This window comes from Trachypithecus francoisi, unplaced genomic scaffold (assembly GCF_009764315.1).
Source record: "Trachypithecus francoisi isolate TF-2019V2 unplaced genomic scaffold, Tfra_2.0 Lachesis_group5, whole genome shotgun sequence".
Taxonomy (NCBI): domain Eukaryota; kingdom Metazoa; phylum Chordata; class Mammalia; order Primates; family Cercopithecidae; genus Trachypithecus; species Trachypithecus francoisi.
In genome coordinates this window covers 73,674-93,037 of record NW_022681470.1, presented here as the reverse complement: position 1 = coordinate 93,037, position 19,364 = coordinate 73,674, and the positions used below count along the sequence as shown (strand labels likewise).

Genomic DNA, 19,364 nt, shown 5'->3' with positions numbered 1-19,364 from the left:
GAACAACGCGAGCAACATTTCTACAGGTTTTTGTCACTATTCTGAAATTCACAATGTCATAAATATATGTCATTTTATTACTAGACTTTAGAAATATGTAGGCATTGTGTAGCACATAGAGTGATGTTGATATGAATTGATGTTCTCAAGAAGTCAATGGTTTTACATTAAAAAAATGCAGGACCATGCATGGGAAGGAGGGTAGGTGGAATGATTGGGGACCATAGAAAGCAGGAATCTGGTGCCTTCTAGGACCTGTCCAGAGATATTCAGTCTGACAACCATCAGGCATTCAAAATGATGCTCAAAGGAAATGTGGAGAATTATTAATGCAGGAGGAGAATTCAAGGTAGTTTTGTCAAACTGATGAGTTTTTAGTACATGCTAGTTGCAAAGATCACTGCTGGGTTTCTGGATTGCTGTACTGAGGATTTTTCTGAGGACACATGTAGGCTCTGTGGGAAGAGTGATGTAAACTAATTAGCCAGGATGGACATAGGTGGGTTCCTTGTGATGAGTTCTAGGGCATGGGGTGCCACATTGGCTGCAGTCAGCTCTTACCCATAAATGCCATCGAATGGTTTATAGCATAGCAGTCGCACAGCAAGAAGAAATAAAAAGCATCTAAGTAAGAAGAAATAAAAGCAATAAGAAATAAAAAGCATCTAAATAAGGAAAAGAAGAATGCAAACTCTTTCCTGCTAATACTATTCAATACTCCCAAAAAACCAAAAGACTTTGCCAAAAGATTCCTGGAACTGAGAAACAACTTCAAGTAAAGACTTAGGATACAAACTTAATGTACAAAATTCAGTAACATTTCTAAACACTGATAACATTCAAGCTGAGAGCCAAATCAAGAACTCAATTCCATTTACAACAGCCACAAAAATAAAAATTCTAGGAATACAGTCAACCACAGAGGTGAAAGATCTCTACTAGAAGAACCACAAAATACTACTTAAATAAAGTAATAAGACTCAAACGGATAAACATTCCATGCTCACTGGTTGGAAGAATTAGTCTCATTTAAATGGCCCAAAGAAATCTACAGATTTAATGTTATTCATAAAAAACTACAGACTTTATTTTTCACAGAATTAGAGACAACTATTCTAAAATTAAGATGAAATGAAAAAAGAGACCAAAAAGCCAAAGTAACCCTAAGCAAAAAGAATAATGCTAAAGATATCACAATACCTGGTCAACTTTTGATCTCTGAGTTTACCCATCAGTTTTAAAATATGCCAGAACAGACTATAATATATGACCAGCCAGACTACTAGAAAACCTAGCCTGCTCTCAAACCTTCACATTTACACAAGCACTTGCAAGTAGAGTGCCATAAAACCCCCAGGGGTGCCCCCAAAGGAGGTCATCTCCTTGTCTTTTCTCAATCTTAGAGGATTTGCTTCCCAGGTCTGTTTTTTTTGTTTTGTTTTGTTTTGTTTTTTAATGGAGGAGCCAGACTGTAGTGTGGGTTTCTGTGCAGTGGCGCTCAGAAGCTGGCTCTCATTCATTTACACAAAAGTCAGGTTTTTCAAGCAAATGCACAGATGAACTAATTTTTGGAGAAAAAAGCAATGGAGAAGACTCTAGAATGAACTTTGAAATCCAAAATTAGAATCTGAAACAAGTTCCCAAGAAAAGGACCAGCTCAGAATAAACCAAAGTACTATTAACCAAGTAAGGGGTCTGTGGCTCAGGAGGACTTGCTTAGCAGTTCCACCTGTGGAGAAGCTCAAAGTCAGGAGGCTTTCAATGAGCCTGCAGCAGGAGAATATGGTCTGGAGACCTGGAGAAAGGGAACTTAAGGCCAATTTATGCTAACTTCCTAAAAGAGAAAACACCAAGATCTGGGTGTAGGACCTGGACAACTTGTAGTCAAGACCCTCCACTGGTAACAAGCCACATTGGTACCTTATTTTCAAGTTCACATGACTCCTTTTGGGGAGGAGAGTCCTTAGTCTTCTTTGAGGCCCTGCTTTGGGCACCAAATAATGTTGATGAAGAAAATTCTAAATGAAACTCTAAAATATTTGAAGAGGTTTATTCTGAGCCATGAGTGACCATGGCCCAGGACACAGCCCCTGATGGTCCTGAGAATATGTGCCCAAGGTGGTTGGGTTATAGCTTGGTTTGATACATTTTAGGGAGACAAAAGTTACAGTCAAAGAGATAAATCAATACATGAAGGGTATACATTGGTTCCAGAAAGTTTAGACATCTTAAAGTCAAGGCTTACAGGTCAGAAATCACTTTGTTAATGTTAATGTTAATATTGGTTTTAATGTTAATGTTAATACTGGTCAGTTGTGCCTAAACTCCAAAGGGATAGGGTACAAGGAGTCATGTCTGACCTCCCTTCCTGTCATGGCCTGAACTAGTTTTTCAGATTTCTTTGAGATCTCCCTGGGCAAGAAAGTTTCTGTTCAGTCAATTACAGGCCTTGGGATTTTTTTTTGCTGAGGTTGCAACACAGAGCCCAAGTAGGAGGTTTAATTTTGGGTAGGGGCAGAAACACTGTCTCATGGAATGCAAGCGTAAATACAATCAAATGAGAGAGAAGGAAAATAGAATACACTCAAGTATGTTACTTCGTTTTCAGTCTTCTGATGCCTATCCCTTTTTGTTTTGTAGTCACATGGTTATTTCTGGTTCTTTATAACATTTTTGACCACTGGATTGCTAAGATTGTGCAGGCACTGTCTACTAGAGTCAAATTTTGGTTTGAAATAGTTCATTATTTTATTTAACTGCTTAAACGAGTTTAGTCTCTGATGAGTCAATAGACAGATGTGAAAAATTTTAAACCCCTCTGTCAGGGTTCAGAACATGATACTTCCAAATACGGCTTCTTGATGAAATCTAAAAATAAAATCCTAAGCCCCCCAATCAACTGAATGGAACCTCCTTATTGGCCAGTGGAGCTGAGAGCAATCTGAAAAAGTAAATTTCAGGCCACGAGGGAAGGGAGATTGGGTGCACCTTGTTGCACTCCTTCCATTTTGGAATTAACACTAAAATAGAGACCATAGGGCTGACAAAACAAGAAGATTCCAAATTTCAAGCTGACTCCCATATAACATCATAGGACAGATAGTAGACACTGAAGAAAATAAAAATATTTTACTACAAAATATATTTATATGACAGATGTATAAACTCCACATGTATAAAGAGCCTTGCATACCTCATGATGATCCATGTCACTCATCTTGAAACACAGCAAAGACCTAGCCATGGGGAGCCAGCCAGAGAACTGTCCTTCCAGTGCTGTCTCCCTTGTGTTAGAGAATAAGCCCTTAACAAAGCCTTGTCTGGAAAGCTTGCTTGGTCTCATGTCCATTTCTACTGCACAGGAGCCCAAGAACCTGTGGTTAGTACTTCCACATTTTGGCCTGAATGAATCAAGTACTCTCTGTTTAGCTAATAGGTGACTAGTTTCCTTTATTATTTTCATAGTTTTACATCTTATGTATCAGTATGGTTTGGCTCTATGTCCCCACCTAAATCTCATGTTGAATGGTAATTCCCAGTGTTCAGGGAGGTAGCTGGCAGGAGGTGATTGGATCATGGGAGTGGATTTCCCCCTTGCTGTGCTCATGATTCTGAGTGAGTTCTCATGAGATCTAGTTGCTTAAAAGTGTGAAGCACTTCCCCTTTCACTCTGTGTCTCCTGCTCAGCCTTGTAAATGTTGTACCTGCTTCCCCTCCACCTTCCCCCATGATTGCATGTTGCCCGGGGCCTAATCCAGCCATGCATTCTGTAAAGCCTAAGCAACTGTGAGTCAATGAAACCTCTTTTCTCCATAAATTACCCAGTCCCAGGTATGTCTTCATAGTAGCATGAGAATGGACTAATACAGTATATATCTCTAAACAACGTAGTTTACTTTTGCCTACTTTTGAACTTTGAAGTGAAGTAACTTTGAATATGTTATCTTGACTTTTTTGCTAAATATAATTTTTGTGATATTCAGCTCATTATTTTGTATAGTTTGCTCATTTTCCTTAGTATATGGAATTGCATTGAATGGCTATATTATTAATTGATATATTTATTCTATAGTTATTAGGTATATATATTATTTTCAGCTTGGGGCTATTATGAATGCTTTTGCTGTTGACATTTATGTCCTAATGTTTTCATATATAAATGCAAAAAATACAGTGCATATACCGAGGTAGAATTGATGGGTATGTATTTTTCTGACTTATAATGAGGTTGAGTATCTTTTCTTTGACTTATCAGCCATTTAGAGTTTCTCTTTTGTAAAGTACCTATTCGAGTATTTTTCCCATTTGCTATCAAATTTTGGCCTTCTGTTATAGACACATAAGAATTTTTTATACATGTGCTCGATATTTTGTTTTCAGTTTTGTTACACATCTGCTAGTTTGTGACCTATCCAAGTGTTTACATTTTGTTTATTTGTAAATTGAATTACCAATATTTTACTTTATATTAGTTCTTTTTGTGTCTTAAGTAATCTGCTCATAACCTGAAGTCAAGAAAATATTATCCTATCTTATCTTCTAAAAGCTCATAGTTTATTTTTCCTTTCTTCACCTTTTAGTTTTTAACTCACCTAAAACATATTTGTGGTATGGTATGTGACCTTGGGCAAATGTTCCATTTTCCAGATGAACAAACAGTTTTCCCAATACAACTTGATGAATTTATTTTTCCCAGATCTGCAGTGACATCTCTGTCTCCTTTACAGTCACATTCTCCAAAAACTTTGCCTGTTCTTAGTCTCCTCAGTTCCTCCACTGTCCTCTCTATTCAGGATATTTACCTCTCATTTCAGTGATCTTTATGTGGATAAATCAAACCTTTCAGGCCTTATTGTACTAGGGCCATCAGCACAGTTTTGTCTGTTTTTTTCCTTGTTTTGATATCACTGTCTATTCCCTCAACTGAAGATGTGTGTTTTGTTTTGTTGCATTTTCATCTGTCTTCAAGTCCACCAAACTGTGACTGAGTTTCCTAACCCACTGTTTTGTTTTTCCTTTTAAGTTTTTTTCTCCTTGTGTCATTTCCCAGGCTCACTTCTTAAACTGGAGGGCTCCTAGCTCAGTTACTGGTCCTCTTCTTTTTTTCTGTACCTTTTCTCTGTTAAGCTCATTGGGGTTCTTAGCTATAACCATGTATCTATATAATATCTATGTATTAATGACTTCAGTTCAAAACAAACTTGGCATTCACCAAACTGAATGGATCTGTGCCTCTTTCTTCCCACCCTAAACTTCCTGCAGCTGTGTCTTTCCTTAGTCTCACTGGTAGGAGGTCCCCAATTTCAGTTGCTCCATCTAAGCCCTTAGAGTTGCCCCTGGTGCTTCTCTTTCCCTGGAAACTGATATCCAACTAGTAAACGAATCCTGTTGGCTCTACTTTCAGAATACACCTAGGTTCCAGCCATTTCTACGGTATGTTCCTGCTTTACCTAAATCCTCTAAGGGTTATTTCTAAAGCAGCAGTTGAAGAAACATCAGATCATGCCACTTTGGTGATTAAAACCCCATTGTAGCTCACCGTTTACTGGGAGTAAAACCTAAAATTCTTACGGTAAGCTATAAGGGGCCCTTTTCCATGCTCCTCTCCCCATTACCTCTTAGATGTCTGTGCGTACCACTGTTTCCCTCACTGCTCCAGTCATCCTGGCTTCTTGTCACTCTTTGAATAAGCTGTGCACACTCTAGCCTCAGGCTGTCCTTCCAGTTTTTTTTTTTTCCTCCACGTGGGATCCCTCCCACCCCAACACTATCTTCAGGGCTAAATTCTTTATCTCCTCAAGACTGCTTGAATGTTATCCTTCCAAAGAGATCTAGACTATCGATGATGTTGTAAAAAGCAACAAATATGACAACCGCTCCAGCAATTCTTTCTGTCCCTCAATCAACTCTACTTTTCTCCTTCTCTCTGTACCATTTGACATTCACAGACTACAGAGTTAACTTATTCTGTTTATTGTTGTTCACTGCCTCTGGGCTACTTGGGCAGCTTCATGAGGACAGGCACCTATTTTGTAAACAAATATATCCCAAGGGTCTTAATAGTTCAATAGATGGCTGTACATAGTATAAATTCAACAAATATTTGTCAGATGAAAGAAGGCTTCATAAAATTTCTGTACATGCATGGACCTATTTCTGAACTCTTTATTCTTTTTCTTCGGCTTATTTGTCTTGTGATGTGTGAATTTTATACTGTTTAACAGTTTAACTTGAAAGTAAATCTGAATTTCTGGTATGACAATCTATCTTCCTTGTTCTTATTTAACACTATCTTGGCTGCTCTTCTTGGCTCTTTGATCATCTTTTAAGAATCAGCTGGCCAAACTGTGTTCACATCCTCTGGCTGGCTATCTGGCTATCTATCTATCTATCTATCTACCTACCTACCTACCTACCTACCTACCTACCTACCTACCTCTCTCTCTCTCTCTCGCTCTATTTATCTTGAGAGAGAGAGAGAACATTGAATCTGTATCTCTAACTCTAGTTCTGGCTCTAAGTATCGATCTTCATTAATCCCTGTATCTGTTTCTATTTCTTCAGTATCTCAAACAATCAGTTCCTTTTTAAACTCCCTTTATTATTCTGTTAAAGTATTTCAAGGTAAATAGCCAATGTTTTGTCATGCCAGCCCTAAACATATTCCTATGCACCCATGGAAAGTGAGAACAGCGCACCAGCCTGCATACACTGAGTCCTTCAGAGGACTCACATACAACACCCCAACATCTCAGGGACTCACACAACAAATGTATATGTCTCAACTTTTTGAAGATACCATTCAACAGAATTTCAAAATTATTTTTGAAATTAAAAAGAATTTTGAAATTAAAAAATTATTTTTGAAATTCAAAAGAATTAAAATCATGAACTCAGAAACTTGTGCAACAGTGTTCATGCCTCCATTATTTACAATAGCCAAAAGGTTGCGTCCATCAATAGACAAATACATAAGCAAAATGTGATCTATACAAACAATGTGATACTATTCCACCTTCAAAAGGAATGAAACTCTGATATTTTCTGCCACATGAATGAACCTTGAAAATGTTATGTGAAGTGAAATGAGCATAAAGGCAAACATTGTATGATTCCATTCCTATGAGATACCCTGTTGGAGGCCGAAAGAGTGGGGGTCATCATCGGCTCGGGATACCACCGGAGGCTGAGTAAGCCGCAAAACTGCTTCTTATAAATGCAGAATGTTGGCAAACAGACAAACTGCGTTTGCTGCACAGGTTATGCTGAGGGCAGTCACGCCCCAGGCACAAGTGTTTGTTATTAGGTACGCCTGAAAGTCTGATGACAATAATGTGAACCTGTGATCCATCACGTGGCTGACCAATCGTGACGTCCTCCTCCCTGCTCTTTCTACTCAATAAATGCGGAGGGTTGTAGACGCTCGGGTGGCTGCCCTTGCTCACTGGAAGCTGGAATCTCTCTTCTTTCCTCAAGCTAGCCTTTCCTTCAGACAGTTTTCTTTTGTTACCATTTCTACGTTCATTTCTCCTTTCACTGCTGTAATGATGGTCTCAAGCGGTAACGGTAACTGCTGTAGTGACGGTCTCAAGTCTGTCACAAGTGGTGCCTGAGCAGGAACTTAAAGGGACCCGCTAGAGGCCTGGGGGACAAATAGAGATAAGCAGGGATAGAGACAGAGTATGGGGAGGGAAAGACAGGAACTGGCAGGGACCATGGGGACAGATAAGGATAATGACTAGCAGAGACTAGCAGAAACTTGCAGGGACAGACAGGGTCCTATAGGGACTTGAACGAGGAAGGTCGGCTGGAACTTCTCTGTTCCTATAAACCCACCAAATGAATGAGAAACCGCATTATAAGTCTGCCAGCAGTAACGTAAGGCCAGTGCTCTAACAAGGTGCTAGTCAGTGTCCCAGAGGTATGAAGAACGGGAAGTTCTATGAATCGGAGTAATATGGGGAAGAATTTTTTTTTCCTTGGAGTTTGGTGTGTGCCATCTTTTTATTGGGGCCTGAAAGAATTTTTTTCCCCACTTACAGCACCTATCGAAAGTGGTAGACAAGAGAGGGGGAATGAAAATTGGCTTGTGCCATCTTCTGTGGCTACAGAAAGGCTCACTTTGACTACAGCTCATGAGAATACAAATGTGGGTTGTGAACGTGCAGTGGCACCTGTGAGGTGTGCGGGAAGTTTAGGAGGTTTTCTTAGAGCTTGTCAAGATGTGGGAATTCAGCCTCATTGCTTTACAGTGTTGACTCGGGCAATGGCTAATTTTGGTAGTTGACGGATCTGAAAGGAGACAAAGGTTTTGAGCCCTGGAGTGGGAAAATGTTGTAAGTGTAGAAAAATTGGGTGTTTCAGAAGAGAATGTCGTCAGACCTCTGGGCCGAAGGGATCTCAACAGTTCTCGCTACAGAAAAAGCGCCAGGTCTTTGCCCTTGTTGCCATTAGGGAAATCATTGGGCTAATCAGTCCCACTCAAAATTTCATCAAAACGGCATCCCCTGTTGGGAAACGAGAAGCGGGCCTGGGCACCTCGAACAAGGGGGCGTCCCCAGGCCAGGCCACAATTCCGTTTTGGGGGGGTCTCCGGAGGTGCCTTGACTCCCCCTCAAACACCTGGAAGCACAGGATTAGGTCCCCCAAAGAACGGGTTATGTTTAGAGGAAACAAACTTGATTGACACGGGCATTTGGGGACCTTTGCCACCAGGATAGATGGGAATAATTTTAGGCGAAGGTCATCTGAACTTGCGGGGCATTCCTGAAGTCCCAGGAGTTCTTGCTTTGGGTTATGGAGAAATTCAGGTGGCGGTAATGTCACAAGACCTTTGGGTTTTGAACCAGGAGAAAATACTGCACAACTGTTGCTTATTCTCTGTAAATCTTACCCTTCTCTACGTAAGAAGGAGGTCAGGGATTTGGAAGCACAACTAGGAGAAAAGATTCGTCTATCACAACCCGTAGTGTCTTAATAGACCCACCTGTGTAAGTGCCAATTGAAGGTTTAAGGATTTTTTTTTTTCTTTTTGCTATACTGTTGCATGAGAAGAATAAACCTCGATTTGTTTTTTAGACTAAACCTCAATTTGTTTTTTCTCTGCCTTCTGTTCATCGGAAAAAGCTTTTATCAATAGGCAGTTTTACCCCCAGCAATTCTGCAGAGACAGAAGCTCAGTTGCAGCTCGTGGAGCGCATGCTACAGCAACAGAAACCTTTCCTTCCGTAGACTTACCACTACCGTGGGGGACGAGGCTGCCTGTCTCCTTACAGGAGATAAACCGTGTGGGTGTCCTCGGGACCGAGGACTGAGCAGTCACGCTGACATCAACCCCCATAATACAGGGACAGATGTTATTCAATTCAAAAGGAAAGCTGGACGCTGAAAGAGGGTCGTGATCAACTGAGTTACACCCTTGGAGGCTGAGTAAGCAGCAAAACTGCTTCACAAATGCAGAATGTTGGCAAACGGACAAACTGCGGTTGCTGTGCAGAGGTTATGCTGAGGGCAGTCACGCCCCAGGCACAAGTGTTTATTAGGTATGTCTGAAACTCTGATGGCAATAATGTGAACCTGCAATCAATCACACAGCTGACCAGTCGTGATGGCCCCCTCCCTGCTCTTAATAAATGCGGAGGCCTGAGTAGCTCGGGCGGCTGCCCTTGCTCGAAGCTGGGAGCTCTCTTCTTCCCCAAGCTGGCCTTGCCTTAGAAGTTGTTTTTTCCTCACCATTTCTATGTTCACCCCTTCGTTCAGTCCTGTTGTAATGACGGTCTCGAGCAGTAACAGTAACCGCTGTAGTGATGGTCTCAAGTAGTAATTGGACAAGTTTGCTATGGTATCTAGAAAAGGAAAGTTCATAAACAAAATAGAATTAGACATTACCTGGAGAGTAGGAAAAGGAGAAAGTTAATGTTTAATGGGTACAGAGGATTTGTCTGGGATGAGAAAGTTCTGGAGATGGATAGTGTGGTGATGGTTGTCAACCTAAAGGAAAAAACTGAGGCAAAATCAACATAAGGTAGAGTTTATTTGGGCCAAGACTGAGAAAAATACTATCTGAGAGATTCTAGTAGCCCTTAAATACTCCAACTAACAGCAGTTATAATGGGGCGTTTAAGGGAGGGGAAGGGAAGCTCTAAAGCTGACATGAGCTATTGATCAGCTAGACCTTGTTTGTATCTAATTCCCCTAACATGAAGATAATTGGTAAAGGTCACATTGTACAACTTGTAACATTTTAGGTAATTTATCAGCTAGTCTGGAAACCATGGGGGGTAAAAGTATAAAATTCCTTTAAACAACCCCCCAGGCATGTGTGTGTGAGCAGGGCTGGGTAGGGAAGTTATTCTCATGCTCGCGTCTCAGCCTAAAACATTTTGCAAAGCTCATTCTTCAGACTGCTCAATCGTTTTTCTTAGTTTCAAATATTTTCTAAAGTCAACTCTTGGTGGGAGGGGAAGCTAAGGCAGGTCATACAAAAGGAGTTTAACAGTGGTTTTCTCAGATTGGACCTCAATCCTAAACAAAGTGGAAGACAATTTTCTAAAAGCACCAAATTTTAAAAATTTTCAACCAACCATACTAGGATTGAACCATCTCTTGCTATAGAAAATTATCTTGGAGTACATAGTATGTAGCCATTTGTTGGGGGGAAAAATGGGAAGTGGTAGGTCAACCAGTTAAGTAAGATAGTGTTATGTATTTGTGGTACTCATCAGCTTTTTAAAGGTGTAATTTGTTTTTTCACTGAGTATTATACCCATGCAATCATGATTTGTAGCCTTTTAAGCCCCAGATTGCATAAGCTTCAGCCTCAGAAAACCTGAATTCCAACCCTCACTAATTCTTAAACACCAGTGAGGTAAATAATGAATTACATGAAAGCCAAGATCATGCAGGCATAGATCGCAGCACAGCAAGACTGCAGGGTCTGGGATTTTTCCCACCAGGAATCGGTGTGGGCCCTTCATTGAGAAGACTGGAATGAGAAAAGGTCTTGATACTCGGAAGTAACTCAGATCAGCTTCTCTTATTTTACTAATCTGTGTGTATATTTTTAAATGCTTGCAATGCTGAAAGTTTTCTTACGTATTACAAGTTACAAGAAAAAAAACAGGATGATGACATATTACTTGAGAGATGGGGAATGACCCAAAATGCAAGACGACTAATACTTCCTTTTAGAAACGTTGGATTTCTATTTCAAGAGAAATGCCTAAAAGTTGGAAGTGTGGAAAAAAACTTTCAAAACAATGTCATGAAGTAAAAGCAACTGCTTGCAACTTTTATTTGGGTGTTTAATTTGTAAATTGAGAGGTTATGTTTTTAAGGTTGAAGAAGTTTTGTCACATTTGCATGAACAGTGTAAATTGCAGGCTAGAGACAATTGCAGCTGCCTGCAACCTTTATCTGGGTGTTTAATTTGTAAATTGAGAGGTTATGTTTTTCTTAAGGTTGAAGGAGTTTTCACATTTGCATGAACAGTGTAAATTGCAGGCTAGAGACAAGGACCCCAGAGACATACTGATGTCAATTACCTCCTGAATGGGAGTACTAGCCGTCACCATGATGCAAGCTCTCCTGTGTAAGGCACTGGATCTCTATCTTAGCAGCCTGCATATGTTAGCTGCTGTAAACTTTGCATTAGTATTAGGCATTTACAGATTCAGGCTGGTCTGTTTCTAGATCTTCAAAGTATTCATCTATCACTGTATTCTAAAGTCTTATAATAGTTAGGGACTGACCCTTATCTTTCTGCCAACAAGATGTAATTGCATGCCTAATCCACTATACCTTGAGTTCATAGACACTCCCTGTCTGCACTCTTTCAGGTCAGAAAACAAGTTTGAAATGCAGAAGATAGAATACCTCCAGTTTAGAAAGTCTGATGTATGCCTCTTAGTTCCCCACACTTACTACATAAAAGGAAATGCTGAACAACTGTTTTACTACCTTTAGTTCTGTCAGGTTTTTCTCTAAATATTCAGATCATCATGTTTGGGGAAGATACTGTGTAAGGTAAGTTTGCAGTCTTGATGCTGATCAATCACAGGATGCTTTTAAATTCTGGACTTGCAAAGTAGGGTCAAACTAGAAATTCTGGAGAATGCTGAAGCTGATAGGTCCGACTTTGAACTGTAGATACTTGTGGATAGTGCTACTCATATCTTAAATAATTCGATTCCGTTTCTTCTGTTATGGACTGTTACCTTTTGTGTACATCAGAATGTAGCAGGTTACTTGGGAATTTTATACAGATTTGTAATGATTCCAACAAAGTTTATTGCAACACATATTCACCTATACAATTTTAACAATCTCTATAAAGAGCTTATCTAATTTGTACTATGCCACCTTAGGTACCTCATAAATATCTCAAAATGGTTTAGGAAGACCCTCCCTATCCTGCTCCAAGAAACCATTGCACCATACTTTCTTAATATTTAGAAATTCCCAGAGGCTGATAGAACAGAGTGTGAGTGCTTGCCAGACATCCAGAAGCTTAATGATGAAGATAGGATTATAAACCCAGCTTTCTGATTAAAAACTGTGTTTAATGTTCACAGTGCTACATAACAAATGCCAAGAATAAAGTTCCAAGGGTAGGAATAGACAGAGGGAGAACTCGGTCCGACTTCTCTAGAGACCGAGAGTGATCATGCCCTTGGTCTGCTTCAAGACAATCTCTCGGCCTTAAAACTTCTCTGCCGTTCTAAAGATTCCCCAAATGATCTTAATTTAGAAATTTTTTTCCACAACTAGAAGTGACACTTCATGTGAAGATATTTCTGGGGAGGCAAACATAATGAATCTCATTATATAGAGAATTTAATGTCTTATAGTCAGGGTCACCATTAGCCCTGTTCTCTCAAGATGCTCCCTTTTTATGCCTGTTGTTCTCATCTCTTGTCTAGCTTAGCCTTTTAGCACTCAAACATATTCTGAGTTAGATGGTCACCAAGAATTGTTGCCAGTCTTTGATGCAGAGCAAGATTCTGACAAGAATGACATCAAAAATGAAAAAGTAGAAAACTGGCTACCTGCTGTTGGATCTGCTATTTAAGAGAAACATATGGACAGCAGAGGGTGAGATTCCCAAAGTTAATCGTCGCTGCTGTTACAATATTAAGGCTCACCTGGCGCTCACTTGTTTAGTTCCCACTTCTACCAGAATTTACACATGCACCAGGGTGGGAACTAACTTGACCCATGACGGTGTTCCCACATCCACAAGGAGAACTGTTGGAACTTAGGTCATTCCTGCTCATCACACTTGGACTCGTGCTTATTTGAAGAACTACAATTAGATAAACCCACTGGCATGATCTTAAGGTACAAATTTATTATGGTTGACCTCGTAAACTAGTAGTTGCATAATTTTTAATGTCTAGATCAGATTTTAAATGCATAAAAATAGCATTTTAAACATTTAAGTAAAATTGTACAAATCGCATACCTGGATGGAAAATATTTTTTAAAAATTCGGCATACAGAATGATAAATGTCTTAAATATTTCAAAACTTTTTGGCCTACACATCAATGTTACAATTATAATTAACCTTGAGGGCAAAATAGCTGCACCTAAATAGTACATCAGAATATTACTAAATGTTAAAAAATCAATGTTCTTGTTCCGTAGAAGACACCAATTTTAACACATCATCTACATTGATATTTTATGACCTTTTCTATGACAATATACATAATGTTCAATTTTCTTACTAATCAAAGAAATCCATATTAACAAGTTTGGATACTAGTGCTAAACACTGGGGCAAGCACAATGCGGCCGTAAGTGTGCTCTGTTATTGTTAAGCATCTAACGATCTGGTGATGGGCTTAAGCATCGTACACCATTCTCCATGAACTATGCCATAATCAACCTCACAATATTGTATATTATAAGCGAACTTGGTTTACATTCATGTTTGAGTGTCACATCAATCATGGCAATAGTCTGTAGAGAGACTACGTGGGAAAGGTGCTAAATATTAAGTATATATAACAGGAGTTCACTAAAGCTTGAAATTATGCATAGACATAAATATTACATGTGGGCATGGAGTAACCCAGCTGATTACTTCTTTTCCAAGTATTAAACGTTGCTATATTGGGTAGTTTTTAAAATACAGGGAATGAATCAACACTGACAGTGGAAGATGGTTTTAAAACCTGAGTGGTTACAGAGCCACTCGCATCTCCCCTTTCCCTTTGTGAGGAAAGCTGGGGACATCCCTGGGGTCTCATTAACAAGTTTCAGGGCCAGGAGTATTTCATGGTCAGGATTTGGGACACAGCTGCCCTGATCAAGCATATTTTTGGACCCATTTTTCCTCTTGGGCTGTCATATTCCCAGTGGACCAATTTGTGGACAACCAGGTCTGGGTGAACATTTACCTCTCTCCATCATACGAGTTGCTGCTAAATATTTGCCTTTAATTTCCCCAATGGTTTAACATGGTTTAAAAAAATCATAAAACAGCTGGTGGGAAGCTCTGGCATAAAGCTGGTAACATTTCAAGAATGAGAACTGAAATGCATAAGAATATAATGTGGGTTTCATCAGTAAAAATCTGGCTGAGAATTTAATTTTCATCATTTTCCATCCGTCCATTGTGGCCTGGTTGTGGTGGAATGTACCCAGGGGCCCTGGTGTGAGTTTCCTGTCTACCAGCCAGTGGGCTGCAGCTTCCATCATTATTGTCCTTTCTTCACATACCAAAGAAGTCAAAACTGCAGAGGTCTTCAAACCATTCTGAAAGTGCACCTGTGGTCACACATACTACATACATTCATGTGCCTTGATTCTAGGCTCCCTGAAGACAGATGTCTTACATTCTTTCAGGTCCTTTTGGAATATCAAACTTTGGCTTACCCAGTGTGCCTCTCAGGAAACATTTGTGGGATGAATTGATATCTACTTTCTCCTGTTGGAGAACAGCATAGAACAATTATACTGTCACTGTTTGAAGAGAACCAGGTTCCTCTGGGGAAGTTTTCTTAAGCCTCGTTTTCAACTGTAGAATGGTCTAGTATCTTACAAGATTGTTCAGAAATGTAAAACTTATGAATCAGTTATTACTATTTGCAGGTGAATGCATATACAAGTAGACATTTTTCTAATTTGGTATCACACCTAAATTTCTTGGCTCAATTCTAATTTGGGTTAATTCTGGAGGACTTGTTTGGATGAAGGTATTTGGAGCTGTCATTCTCAGAAAGGGATACCTCTAGACCAGTGCTGTCTAATAGAAATCCTAGGGGAGCCACAGAGATAATTCTAAATTTTCTAGTAACCACATCAAAAATGTAAAATAAGTGAAACTAAATCTATATCATCCAAATGTATCTAAAATATTTACCATATAAGATAAAGTTTTAAGGAGCTGTGTTACATATATTTTAACAAGATTTGGAATTCTTAATGTAACTTGTACTGACGGCACATCTCGACTTAGAGCATCATGTCTCGGGCTCCACAGCTTCCTGAGACTCATGGCTGCCACACTGGACAGTGCAGCTCTGTATGATGTAAAGAAGCTATCCACATAAGTGATGTGTTCCTAAACGTGGTAAGATATTAACTGATATGGATATACATGCATAATCTAACTTCATTTGAGAGAGCCCTCTTGGGATAGTCTCGAATATTTAGTTTATTCATAAAATGTTATGCTCCCATTTAACTTAATTGTTAATGAGTCGTATGTTAACCAGTAGTTTTCTGCTGCAAGAAGGAGGAAAGCAAACACGGCTTGACCCTAAACATTTTCTCCCGTGATTTCCTATGGATTCTCGGATGACTTCTCAGAACTCAGCTCTTTTTATTCCACACAGGTTCATTTTCAAACATGCCACCTGATAGAAGTTGAGCACTCGCATTTGACAATGTACAAACGTGTTCAGAATGGTAGAAATTAGGTCAGATCAATGCAGTTATTCAATAGGCAACATATACACTGTTGGTGATATTCAAACGGCTGAGTGTGAGAACTTGAATCTAGTATAAGGAGAGTAGTCTAGGACGGGGCCAATCCTCCCTTCCTCCCACCACCCTCTCCTATTCGATCAGGCTGGTTCCTTATGTGCATCCTCCCCGATGTAAGGTGGTACTCGAAAGTCAGAAGTGAATGTGGTCATGAACAAAAATTGGTTTCATCATGAACTCTAAACAGTAGTCACCAAATCAAGAAAATCATCCTTAACTATGACATGGAAATGTAGCACAATCCTGCTCAGGCAGCTCTCAGGAAATTATGAGCGTCAAGAAGATGACTTTACCTTGGTTGGTTCATGACTGCTTCATAATGTTTTAGGTAAATCAGATACCTTTCCAACCTTACCGATATGTCTCTCTTGTGTACCCTACAGAGCTATGGAGCGGGGCAATTATTCCGTGTATGCCGACTTTATCCTCTTGGGTTTGTTCAGCAACGCCCGTTTCCCCTGGCTTCTCTTTGCCCTCATTCTCCTGGTCTTTGTGATCTCTGTAGCCAGCAACATGGCCATGATCATTCTCATCCACATAGACTCCCGCCTCCACACCCCCATGTACTTCCTGCTCAGCCAGCTCTCCCTCATGGACATCCTGTACATTTCCACCATTGTGCCCAAAATGCTGGTGGACCAGGTGATGAGCCAGAGAGCCATTTCCTTTGCAGGATGCACTGCCCAACACTTCCTCTACTTGACCTTAGCAGGGGCTGAGTTCTTCCTCCTAGGACTCATGTCCTATGATCGCTACATAGCCATCTGCAACCCTCTCCGCTACCCTGTCCTCATGAGCCACAGGATCTGCTGGTTGATTGTGGCGGCAGCCTGGCTGGTAGGCTCTATGGACGGTTTCCTGCTCACCCCCGTCACCATGCAGTTCCCCTTCTGTGCCTCTCGGGAGATCAACCACTTCTTCTGTGAGGTCCCTGCCCTTCTGAAGCTCTCCTGCACGGACACATCAGCCTACGAGACAGCCGTGTATGTCTGCTGTATTATGATGCTCCTCATCCCTTTCTCTGTCATCTCAGCCTCGTCCACAAGAATTCTCATTACTGTTTATAGGATGAGTGAGGCAGAGGGGAGGGGAAAGGCTGTGGCCACCTACTCCTCTCACATGGTGGTTGTCGGCCTCTTCTATGGGGCTGCCATGTACACATATGTGCTGCCTCACTCTTATCACACCCCTGAGCAGGACAAAGCTGTATCTGCCTTCTACACCATCCTCACTCCCATGCTCAACCCGCTCATTTATAGCCTTAGGAACAAGGATGTCACAGGGGCCCTACAGAAGGTGGTGGGGAGGTGTGTGTTCTCAGGAAAGGTAACCACTTTCTAAAGAAACTGCATATGCTGCTAGAAATTTGAAATGAAGGATACAAGACTTTGTCGTTGCCCTTGAATTTAAATATTCTCTGCCTGGAAACAAGTCACCCCCATGCCAGCAACTGTGGACCATGTGAGATTTGGAAAGCTGCCTGGAATTTTAAGGATTTCATTTTTGAAAGGAATGAAGGTTCTGAACAATGAACAGTCTGGGATGGCGTAGGCATAATGGGGTTTAGTAGTCACCCATCAGCTTTTAACAAGGTTGTGCACTCCACTAAAAATCCATGGAGTAGCCTGTTTGTGGTGCCACTCAGTTATGACAAAAGAAACGGTCATCTTCAGCTGCTTCCCTGACTTCTCCAGACTTCTCCCCTTTAGACACTGTCCATTGACCATTATAGAGAATCAACTCGTCAAATACCATATTTCAAACATAGCAGTCAGCATCTTATCCTCAGAGGCTGTGTTCTAAGACTCCCGGGGGAAGCCTGAAACTGTAGTATAGAACCTGATGTCAGTCACAACACACATTTGCGTGTCTTCTACCATAAATGTAATGCGTTTTTTTCTTACCTAAGCACTTACCGCACACAGTGGCTATAAGTTTTGCAGTTTGAGGTGCAACAGCAGAATTGCCACATGTTTTCCTTCTACAGAATTTCAAAGATAGAAGATTTATTCTTACTGTAGATCTTAACCTCAGCATATAACTTTTTCTTGCCAGAACTTCCAGTTAAGAACTTACTGGAATGTGTCTCTATGGGTTGGCTGTGTCCCTACCCAAATATCTTGAATTCTAGCTGCTATAAACCGCATATAGTGCGAGGAGCCTCATGGGAGGTAATTGAATCCTGGGGTTGGGGGAAGGGGGGCTCTTCCATGCTGTTCTCATGATGAATAAGTCTCATAAGATCTGATGGTTTTACTAAGGGTGGTTCCCCTGCACATGCCTCTTGCCTGCCACCATGTAAGACATGCCTTTGCTGCTGCTTCACCTTCCAGCATGGTTGTGAGGCCTCCACAGCCATGTGGAACTGAGCCCATTTAACCTTTTTCTTTATAAATGACCCAGTCTTGGGTATTTTATAGCAGTGTGAAAATGGATTAAGTCTGTTTTTCAGAGACATGAGCAGAGGGCCAATATCTTTAGAAATTTAGAAAGAACACTTAAAAATTCTTAAGGTAACTAGCAGGGTTTTTCCAAATAGATTCACCCTAAATGTCAAGTGGCACTTTGGAATGGAGTGAGAGTGAGCAGGCAGAATTATTTGCAATTAAAACCCTGAGAACCTAAACTCCAAACTTGTGGGAGTCATTCTCAGCTCGTAGCAATGAAATCTATACCTACTAATATAAAAGGATGACTTCTTAAAGGGAAGGAAGAGAAGTGAAAAATGAATAAGAACCTTGAAAAGGAACATTGAGATGCCACAAAATACCTTTTATAGAAATAATGTAGACTTCTATTTTCACAAGATAACTAAATTCAACACTAGACAAAATATTGTGACATGTGAGTTAGAAACTAGTACCAATGCATACATTGTTCACAGGTCTTATTTTTCCTTAGGAAAGTTAATACAAGCCCAACCTAATTGATACAGCAGCACTTCTCAAACACTTTCATGACAACTATAAAAATAGTTTTATGGCACATTGAGGAAAACTGGTTGTTGACAGCAAAATCAACTTCCCTGTGGCTGTAGCCAAATCAGGCACTGAGACCAATCCAGGGTTGTAGAGGATCAATATTGATTGTAACCCATTTGTGGCTCTGTAGAAAGACACATCACACCAAAGGCAAGAGTCTATCCAATCAATCCAATAGCTAGTTGGTGAACTTTATGGATGACATATAAAATTTTTTAGGAAGAATTATTGAATCACATTCTAAAGGCTGAAGAGGTAGTTTTCTGTTCATCTGTAATATTAGGAGGACATAAGGAACAAGATATGTGTCTAATGGATTTGTGATGACTAGAAATGATCATGTGCCCATTAGCTGACTTAAATCATGAAAAGCACTCAATGTTATTAC

General features: G+C 40.3%; 1 protein-coding gene across 1 annotated transcript; it reads left to right on the top strand.

Annotated features, from left to right (window-relative positions):
- Positions 1–16,382: 16,382 nt before the first annotated feature.
- On the top strand, positions 16,383–17,336 carry LOC117075857 (olfactory receptor 2T27). The gene has a single exon (XM_033198606.1). It carries the CDS (start codon positions 16,383–16,385, stop codon positions 17,334–17,336), a length of 954 nt encoding a protein of 317 aa, XP_033054497.1.
- The last annotated feature ends 2,028 nt before the right edge of the window (positions 17,337–19,364 follow it).